This window comes from Mus caroli, chromosome 8 (assembly GCF_900094665.2).
Source record: "Mus caroli chromosome 8, CAROLI_EIJ_v1.1, whole genome shotgun sequence".
In the NCBI taxonomy this organism is placed as follows: Eukaryota; Metazoa; Chordata; class Mammalia; order Rodentia; family Muridae; genus Mus; species Mus caroli.
In genome coordinates, this window is record NC_034577.1 from 33,194,481 (window position 1) to 33,205,635 (window position 11,155).

The window sequence follows — 11,155 nt, forward strand, 5'->3', positions numbered from 1 at the left end:
CACAGCACAGCACATCAGGATAGTGTGCTCACAGCACAGCACATCAGGATAGTGTGCTCACAGCACAGCACAGCACATCAGGATAGTGTGCTCACAGCACAGCACAGCACAGCACATCAGGATAGTGTGCTCATAGCACAGCGCCTTCACTACTCTCCACCTTCAGGGTTGCTGGCAGACCTGCTTTTCTTCATGCACTAGGAAAAAAGGAAGCTTTTCCCACTATAGAAGCAGAGAGCTATTTGATTACAATATACTTCTGACTTAATATTTTTAATGTCTTTGTCTTTTCCTATTTTCCCTAATTATGTCACTCCTAATATCCCCTCAGACAAACAAGTGTGTATTAATTATCCTGCAAATGTTTTATTCATAACTAGTATTTTGGTAACACTGGTGTATAATTTTATAGGACAGGTTTAAATACTATTTTTTATTCTATGTATGCTTTCATATAATTAGCTAATATACTTTAAACTTTAGAAGCGGTTTTTAATTTTACTAATAGCAGTGAATTTTATTTATATATAAATATTAATATATAAACATTGTAAATTATATATAAATATTACACATACACAAAGGGGAACGAATGTTTCATTAGTCATCTGTTCCCAGTCATAGTAGAAGAAAATGAAAACTGAGAAAGCAATGTCCCTGCTGTTATATTTTAGTACTACAGAACAGTATTGAAAGCCAGGACCACAGCACATTCCACGGGAATGTGGTTCTGTGTTCCATCTCAGCAGTACTGACACCATCACCTGCTCTGCAATAGCGTCTTCCTCCTCGGGATTGCCAAGAACATAGTTTTCTACCCACAGGATTTTGTTCCTGGTCTTTTGTTTGCTGAGCTGTAGTATTTGTAAGTGAGATGGCCTCTACTGAGGTAGCCGTGAAGTCAAAAGCTGGACTTGCGTTTCTGCCTGACGATCACTTGGCATCTTGAGAAGGAGATTGTTGTGGAGCATCTGCCAAGTCATACACTTCTCCTGCTGCTGCTATAGCCAGTGCTTCCTAATCTGAGAGCTGATCATTATGTTTGTCACCTTTCACATTGGTTCGCTTTTGATCCTTCTGGGACATCTTAGTACTTAGAGGAAGTCCATAAAAGAAGAAAATCACCACAAGTCTTAGGGCAGTCAAGTCTGTTGTTTTTACACCCCAAATACTACATTTTCATTGAGAAGAATATGGAAAATGATGATTACTTTGTATTGTGAATTATCTGGTTTTGGTCCTTGTATGTGCCTGAACTGTTGCATGTAAGTATTTTGTAATTGAATGTCTTTCAAAAGCACTAATATTTCCATGTTATAAGACCCTAACAGTGTTATTTCTTTTTCTAGTCATTTGCCTCGTGGGATTGGGCTTGGTGGTCTTCTTCTTCAGTTTTCTACTTTCAATATTTCGTTCAAAGTACCATGGCTATCCATATAGGTAATATATTTATACTGATTTGGATGTTTTCATTTTAAACAAACAGTATAAGTATTCCAGTGGTTAGTTGGAGTTAATATTAAGTATTTAAATCACTAGTTGTCTGATTATCGTGCTATTAAGGCAAGTCTGAGCACCTAGCATTTGTTTAGCATCATGAACTGTGCAGAGACAGTTCTTGTTAACACCATGTATTTTCATTTTAGAATGCAGGTACATGTGTATGTACAGTAGTACAAAATGATCTTTAGGTAACAGACTTTAACATAATCACTTCTCTTTATGTATTTGTAATAATTGAGACATTATTTTCAAGATTGATTTCTTATAGAATCTACTCTTCCATGTCCTTTTAAAGTTGTAGCATCTTTGGGATGCTGCAAACGTCTAATAGTAGGACCAGACCATCTGAATCTAAGTCCCTGTCTGCTTACTCTGTTTCCAATTGAGTTGAGCTTCCACTGTATAAGGTGACTCATTCCCCGTGATGGCTCCACTACTCTAGAGTTGGACTCTTGAGATTGGTAATGTAGACGAACTCTCTTAAAGTAACAGACATGGGCATCTTCTCTAAGAATTGGTTGTGACTATGAAAATGAACAGGTTAGATGAAAACACAGGAGAAGTTGATGCTAAGCAACAGAATTGATGAGAAGAAAGCTGGTCAAGAGAGCCTGGGAGCCAGTGCTCTAGCAAGGAAAGGTCAGAGTGAGAGAGCAGAAGGCAGACTTTCCAGGCACTCATACTTGGGCTGTGCTGTTGCAGTGGGGAGGTGGGTCACCCCACTTTTTGAATTTCAGTAAGAAAGTACTTTCTTGGGTTTATGTTGTAGTCTTCTTTAGGAATTCCTGCATGCCTTGGCTTTCATTCCAACATTCTTTTCATTCTTTTTACAATTATTTTATATGATTATGTTTCAAATGATAGCCTCCTTCCTGGTTACCCCTCCACAAACCTCCCGTCTCCTCTCTCCTGCCCCATCCCCTTTGCCTTTATGAGGGTGCTCCTCTGCCCACTCACCACTCCTGCCTCACCTGACTCTAGCATCCCCCTATGCTGGGGCACCAAGCCTCCACAGGACTAAGGGCCTCAACATTTCCTCCTTTTCTCACAATTTTTAATTCATTCCACTGTATTCTTAATACCTTTGATTTGCTTTATATGAAATGATCCTTTCTTGATTAACATCAAATCAATAAAATGAAGTTGGCCACACAACACATTTCTTCACACAATGTTCAAAATTTCTTTATATAAGTACCTGCTTAGACTGTAATGTCTACTTATATATCTCTCATGCTCTCTTTTTAAATTATCTTTAATCTTTTTTATAGTACAGTTTCACCCTCCTGTTCTGCCCTCATCCCATTCCTCCTCCCCTGTCTCAAAGAGGATGTCCACCCCCCCACACACAAACACACACAAATCCCTACAGGCCTCCCCTCTCCCTGGGGCCTCACTTCTCTCAAGATTTTCTCACTGAGGCCCTGCTGTGCTTTCTTAAGGCTTCTTCATTTTAGTACTGAGAGTCTAAAACCCCAGCCTGTCCCAGACTATAATTGAATTCACAGACCACCTTTGAGAATTTGATAACTAGTCCTGTCCTGGATTCACTCTACTTGAGACCACAAACAAATTGTTTAACTTTTTGTTTTTATTTTTATGAGATTATATATGTAAATTGCTTAGAACACCAGTAATAGTAGTAATTAATTACTCAATAAATGTTTAATTCTAATTATTATTAATTCTAAATATTTACACTCATATTTTACTTTTCTCTAAATGGAGTTTTCTTCACCGTGCACACCAAGTAGCTTTGGTTCATTTTTTACATAATTCATTTCAATGAAGAACAGATTTCTACTGAACCTTTTGATGAATTTAATTGGGCTCCAGAGTCCCTTGAAATTTGCCAGTGAAATATCAAGATTCTTAGAGATTTTATCTAATTACCAACTGACACATAATTCAGAAGACAAGTTTTTTTGCTGATAGCACTGACTTCATTTTATGTATTGAATAAAATGTGACCTTGTTCTTTGCTCGGTTTCTAAGAAGACAGTGCTGGTATGGCTACGTGGTAGTATCCACTTAGAGATAATAATTATTTTCTCAGCCTTTTCTACTGGCACTCAGACATAAAAGTATTTTTTGTAGATGTCTCTAAAAACATCTGTGGATCATCAAAGTTCTTACTGTAGTAGGAGAAGGCATTAGATGTCTGTATTCATTCCATCACTGTGTGTCTTAACTGTCTGAGTAGTCTTGAGGGGCTCAGAATGACAGAGTAGCATCATGAGAAATACTAATTAGAAGCAGAAGATCTGAATGCAAGCTCTGGGTTTGCCTTTGCACTTTTACATAAGAGCTCCTACTCTGGTTGCACAAGATCATATTGAAATATCTCAGATCTTCTTTTTGTTAATTTAGAGTCTTAGGATTATAATCTTCCTCATCATTTTCCCCTCAGCTCTGATACAGTAGTCTTAGAGGGGCTGGAGACAAGTACCTAAAGGTGTCTGGCTTCTGTATCCATGCCTGGCTCATTAGCTGTTTTTGTATGTGCTTATACATGCCTACCTCAGAATCGCATGTGAATAATTGTGAAGGCCCTGACATCCTCTTGGTTCTCAGTGACCTCACTTAACCTCTCTTCATCTGCACGAGGCTTCTTAGCATTCCCTCACTGCATCCATTGCATTGTTTGGTTACGTTTTTATGTCCAGTCACCCATGTGTTTTCATTTCTTTCCTTTTAGAAGACTATATTAGGGGAAACAGTTTGTGTCTACAAAGGTCTGTGCACATAGTAGGTGCTTATAATATACTTGCTAATTGAATGTTTTTTCTCAAAAATATTGTCCACCATAGGGCAATATAAATGAGCCATTAAAACAGAGTGGAGAGCACTAGCCCGTGCCCTTCTCCAACTCCAGAAGCTCTAAGCTCTAATTCCTGTTAAGTTACAAACTTGGAGTCGTACACTTGCCTCACACAATGAAGAGAATTTATGAAAAGATGGTTAAATAAAGAGCACCCTGTACATCAATTCAGTATGTACAGTAAGCCCAGAAATTTGCTCTCACCTAGAAAAGAACATGGAGTTCATTATGCCTTTTGTTATCTGGAGTTATGATCAATAGCTTTATAATATGTGATGACATTCAGTTGAGGAACTTCATAATAGCAACTAGAAATAGAAAACTTAAAATTTAGAGAAAAGATGAGCATGAACAGGCATAGAATGGGGAGGAAGCTTGTGGTATGTAGTGTTTGCATATTTCATATTTTCGTAGACATCTCAGATATCCATCTCTCATCTACTAGGACTATGCCCAATGTGGAGCTGTAAGAATATAGCAAAGGTCTGCTGTGCAGATTGCATGACAGTGACAAGAATTGACTGTGCTGCCTTTCTCCTGCTGAGCTCTAGCCTGAAGAACGCATAAGGCCCAGACAGATGGCTCAGAAAAGCAAGCGTGGGGGTGCTCTAAAGGCACCAGTGTCTGTGGGCGCGCTGGTCTAGACTAAGAATTCAGTCGAAATCTTATAATAATGATGTGCAAACGGAAATGGAGTCTTAAGGATTATTTTTTCCATATTGTTGTATTTCCTTGTGGTGTATTGGAAAGTGATCTGGACATTGAGTGAGAAGATGTGATTTGGACCAAGGCTCTTAAAACTCTGTACCCTCAGGCAAGTCCTTTCATTTTCCCCGCCTTTCAAATAAAGACCATGATGCATCTCTTCAATTACAATAAGATGCTACTTTGTAGACAACTAAGATAAGCCGGAGTGAAGCCTGACAAGCCTTACTTTGCTGCTGTAAGGACAAGGCTCCCAAATAGATGACACCCATAGTCTTGGGCAAACTGTGTATTATTTAAATAATAATATATGAACATATCCCCTCCACCTTGGCTCATTTTTGTTGTCACTTTACAGAATATAAAACTAAATCAGTTGATAGAAATATTTAATTCTACCCAGTAAAAACTGTAGGCAAATCCCATTTGTTATTCACAAGTCTTAATATCCAATATTAATATAAAAATAAGACCAAAATAATTTAATAAAAAGTTGAGAATGGTGTCTGGATTCTTCACTATACACCCTAAACCCTCAAATCTCATAACAGTGGTACCCTAAAGGTTATTTCTATAGCAGCCTGCCCTTACTGTGCCAGGAGCTTCCACCACTGAGCAGTGCTGAAAGCAAAGGAGGACTTGGTCCAAGTAAAGTATTTACCTGTTCCTAGTTTTAATAATAGTCTTGTCCTCAAAATTCCTACTTAGTCTGCCTCTCTGTAAAAATTCTGTAAATAACTGACCCTGTCAGTAGTTAAACTTGTTAGCTATTGCCTTCTATAACTATAAATACAGTAATTTCTTCTCCTGAGTCTCTTATTCCTAAGAAAAGCCAGAATTTTTTAAGGCCTTGTCAGAACATAAGCTGTTTCAGAACTGAAGACTTCCCAGGGTTCTATAGTAAGGAAAGGGCCTCAGGACTTCCCTAAGGACAGTAAGCATCAGTGAGCACGTGAGTCAGTAAGAGAAGTAGCTGTGAGGAGTTAAAAGTCAACTAGTGGTCAGTGGTGGCACTTTGCCAGCCTGGACTACACACCAATACCCTGCCTTCAGCATTAAAAAAGATGAAAATCCAACCCATTGTGTACTTAATGGAAAAGTGAGGTCCTTCTTTTACCTGATCAGTTTGATGAGATGCCTGACAGTTTCTCATTGACCACGCATGTGGTTCTTGTTGGAGAGTCTACCTGGCCACTGGAGCTTTGGACTCTTCCCTTTGCTTGCGAACATGAAGAACAGTGAATGAGGGGGGAAGGACAGACATGCAGTTAAACCTCTCAATATTTAACCAGCTTTTGGTTGTACAGAATGCACTTCTTCAAAGCACTGTGCACATCCTATAACAACAGGAAGAGACCAAGAGGTTAATTCACAAGAGGAAGGGTGGGCCACTGTTTCCAGCATCAATGTACAAGAAGGGGACAGAAACTATCTCAGGATAGTCTTCATCCCATGACCTCCCTAGCACTGATTTGACTATCCTTTCTTTTCACACTGAAGACCTAGATTTTGTAACACGGCACTCATTCTTTTGTTTTCCGTTTTTGGTTATGTCAGTGCCAGATATATTAGCTCTGAGATTCAGAACTAAGTAATTGCTTGAGCAGCTCAATTTCTACATGACCCAAGTCAGCATCATTTCTGCATCCAGATGATGCCTTCTTCCACTTTTTTCTATTTTCAGTTTCTCGCTGCCATTAGAGTTGGAAATTGTTGTTGTCTTTCTACTCTCAGCCCACATCCTCATCCTAGGCCGCAAAAGGACTGGTCCCCTCATGGTCTCACTCCTGCCATTTTAATGATCTTCTCCATACCAGGGGCTTTCAATGTAGAGGAAAAAAAAAATGTAAGGACCTGGCTTGTCCTTCCACTTCTGGTGGGCCCTCTGTGCCAAGTACTCAACAGTGAGTCATCAGTAGCACTCTGCTAACTACTAGCTTAGTGACTAAGGAAATGTGAACCATGTTGTTCTGTGAGCAGTTATTCTGAATTTTAGGTGACGACTTTTCTAGTGTGCTTCTGGACTGTCATCCTTAGGAAGTTATGGGCAGGATTTTTTTTTCTGAATCCTGGATATGAAGAAAACAGCCAACATAAAGAATCATTTGAGATTGTCCTCCCATTTTATATTATACACTAGTATTCCTCTGCATCCTTCATACACTTTGCCTAGTCGTAAAGCTTCAGGGACAACCAACACACAGCTGCATACCTGTGACTAAAAGGAAGGATGTGTTTAAGGCCATCTGTACAGTGTCCACACAAACAGTTTACTCCATTATTCATTAGCTTCTAGTTTAGACTGTTACCTCACTTGACAGAGCATATATTCACAATCAGTACAAGTCAGTGCTATGAATAGTCCTGAAGCCACGGGGATAGAGTCTTATGGGGACAGCAGGACATTAGGCTGCATCCAAGTCAGCAGCTTGTTCCTTCAGAAAATTGACAATACTAATACTGATAATCATTATCCATCATGATACTGATAAATAATATAAGTGATATATACAAGTATCATCCGAAGTATAAGTATAAAAGAACAGTTACAGTGTTTGACCGTACATCACCATTATTCAGCAGGAACAGATAAAGAGAGAAGAGATGCATTATTAGATCAAGCTAGATAGAAATAAGATGTACCAATAAATAAAAAGTAAATAAATAAATGACCATAAACGTCGATATCAATATGTCTTTATGTAATAAAACATCCTGAGTGATTACCCAGAGTAAAACAGCTGGCTTTCTAAGAAACGTTTTTTTTAAAGATTTTATTTTATATGTTTGAGTGTTTGCCTGCACATATGTATATTCACAACATTCATGCCTGGTAACCATAGACCGGAAGAAGGCATGTGGTCCAGTGGGATGGGAGTTAATGATGGCATTGAGCCACCATATGGTTGGTGGGAACTAAACCGAGGTCCTCCAGCCAGGAGTAGTACTGTGTACTAGACTGACCACTTCAGGTAAGACATTTAATAACTTAGTTTGATGGGAATATATATCCTGTCAACTGAGATAAAGGTGACTATTGTAAAAAATAATAATAATTAAATACTTACTGAGCATTTCGGTTTGGCATAAACACCCCAATGTGAAAAGATAGCATCACTAAGTCACAAGTCAGTTTTTATGTTATGACTGTGATTATAGGGGCTAGCGAGCTAGCTCAGCAGTTAAGAGCGCTGGCTGGTCTTCGAGAAGCCTCAGGTTCAATTCCCAGCAACATGGCAGCTCACAGCTTTCCCTCCAATCCCAGGGCATCTAACACCGTGTTCTGGCCTCCTTGGATACCAGGCACACACAAGCTACACAGATATACATGCAGGCAAACTATATATACAAGTAAATTTAAAAAAAAAATAGTATAATCTCAGAGTTCCTTCTACTCTGCAGATATGGCATTCTAAATATCAGATCGTTTTTGTAATCTTTCTCATTCTAAAAAGGCACAAGAGGATAAAGGTAAAAGTATAAAAGTCTTTTTGCTTTAATAGAGGTGTATTTTTAGTGGAAATGATAGCTAAGGTTGTAAGTAATTACTCTTATATAGGCAAAAGAATTATAAACGCAGTACAAATATGAAACTTCTGTAAGAAATTCAGACATCGATATTATTCCAGTCCATTCCCTTTAGTCCCTATGTCCATTGTAACTGCTGATCTAGCTGTTGCTCACGTTCCACGTATTCTGTCACCTCTGACCCAGTCCTCTCTAAGCCTGACCCCATTCCAGGGACTCCTTTCAAAATCAGACCCTAATAGCAGTTTCAATTAGCTGAATATAATTGTGGTATTTTTGTTACATTTATGTGAGCTAATTTAGAATGAAACAAATAGCTTGTTGTGTTTTTCTTTTGCTCAATATGTAATATTTTCCTTTCTTTTTCAGCTTTTTAATTAAATGAAGCCAAATGGGATTTGCGTAAAGTGAGTGTTTACTGTGAAGAGAAGCAGTTCCTGACATTATATTATTTGGAATTCTTGAGGTTCATTCTTTGTTGATTGTGATACACTAGCTTATTCTTGTATAATTTTTTTAAGCTGTGGATTTTCCTAAAACATTTAATTTATAGAAATGGATGTGTAACCTTCCATAATCCGCAATGGACTATCAAAGGGTTTTTAAATATTCTCCATGTATGCCACAGGAGTGAAATAAATGACACTGTAACTAGGAATTCATGTTTTAGAATTGTGTGTGCTCCTATGTAAGGAAACCACTTGTTAGTAAAGAAATCCATGGATTATATGTAAAAGAATTGCTAGTACTGTACAAGGATAGAGCATATGCATGAAATATGTCGTGTGGACAATAATTCTTACTTCAGTTTCACTTATAAAGGATGTACACTGTTACAAAGGTGTTTTGTTATTCTTCTTCACAACTAGATCATAAATACATAGGACAAAGAGCTGGATAAGTGTTAATGCCAGTTCAGATCCTTAACCTAAAGAAAGAAGCTAGAAGGAACCTTAGACTTCACCATACCTCCAATGGGGTCAGGCAATAGAACCATCTGTCATTATTCAATGTTTTTGTGAAGCTCTTTACAAATTCTGACTCATGAAATCAAATCTACTATGGTCACTTTCCTTTTGTTTAATGGACTGGGCAGGGGCCTGGAACCCTATGAATTGTTAGTTTTCCCAGAATGACTCAGATGAAGCTCTTTGATAACCACATACAGAAGGAATGTAACTATTGTTATTGTGCGTTGTTAACGAACATACGTGTGTATAGTATACCCATGTGCATCCCAGGATTCCTCACATCTTTTCAATGGACAGGCAATGCAAGAACTTCTCTGTGAGTTACAGAGATAGCATAAACCAGCTGAAAACCAAAATATAAGTTGTACTTAAAATCAGCCTTTTAAACATTTTTTGTAAAACTCTGTACTGCAACTGAAAGAAATATTTCCTTAATTGGTTCAGTAAGTTTTAACATTTTTAAAAGCTTATATCTGAATAGTAAAACTGTGGAGGGATTTATCCAGTGGCAATCCCAGCTATATAGTCACAAACAGGAGTAAATAATATTCTCTGAATTTGCATAATAATTTAGAACTATATTAACTTTATCATACTCTGATATCTGTTACTAAAGCATAGTTGACTTAGTTCACGTTAATGCTAATAAATTCAGCATTGAGATTCCTTTTATGGAAAAATTTGGCATAATTTTGTTCAATGCCTGTCCCTAGGTATCATTTGAATTGGAGTTGTACCTATTTACTATTGCTATAGTCTCAAACTTAACTGACTCTAAGCTTCAGAGTGCAAATAGAATTTGTTTCCAAACCTTAAAAATAACAGATATTTGTTATAATTAAACTTTGTCATTCCCTATATTTCAAAATTATCTTCTAGTTAATTAAATCATATTGACAAAACACGTCAAATCTCACTTTAAAGGCTAATAGTATATATGCATAACCCCAGCCAGGCCATCCAAGCCCATGGAATAGAGGTTTGAAGGTAGATATTTCCTTATCTTACATTAGTAAGAAATTTTCCAGTTTGTAACAATTTGTAATTTTCTTAAGATCAAAGAAAAGTTAATTACAGGTTTGTTCAAGGGCTATGAGGCCAGATCCAAGGGGCTCCAGTGCCTCTGGGCCTTCCAGGCACCTGCACTTGTGTGTACATATGCAAACACATTCACAAAAAAGAAAAACAGTTCAAGTTTTCTTTTTCATATCTTAAAATGTGACAGGTGGGACAAAAGAGATGGCTCACCAGGTAAAGGTTGCTTACTGTTCTTCCAGAAGACCAAGGTATGATTCCCAGCCTTCAGCGGGTGCCTTCCTACCAACTACCTGTCACTGCAGTCCCATGGCTCTGCCACTTTTAACCTTTATTCACTATATGGAGAATTTTCATTCGAATCAATCATACATTTGACAGTTTCTCACTAGAATTTAAAAATTACTTTTCTCCTGTGACAGAAAAGTCCTGATAGAAAAAAAAAAAAATCTCCTTTCAGGGAGTCTCATTTTATAGAGACATTTGTTGGTCATCTCCTTGTGTTGTCTTCAGCACAGTGCTTCTTGAGTTATGCATTCAAACAAATAAACCCAATACTATGTGCCAACCATAAATTTATTTTACAAATAAA

At 37.7% G+C, this 11,155-nt stretch overlaps 1 protein-coding gene across 1 annotated transcript in view; it reads left to right on the forward strand.

The window, feature by feature from the left end:
- Nucleotides 1-9,393, forward strand: part of Tusc3 (tumor suppressor candidate 3) — a 140,101-nt gene extending 130,708 nt beyond the window's left edge. The window contains exons 9-11 of the mRNA XM_029480733.1: nt 1,350-1,440; nt 5,075-5,138; nt 8,927-9,393. Coding sequence (XP_029336593.1) covers nt 1,350-1,440; nt 5,075-5,093 — 110 coding nt within the window. The 3' untranslated portion in view covers nt 5,094-5,138; nt 8,927-9,393. The remainder of the gene's footprint in view (nt 1-1,349; nt 1,441-5,074; nt 5,139-8,926) is intronic.
- The last annotated feature ends 1,762 nt before the right edge of the window (nt 9,394-11,155 follow it).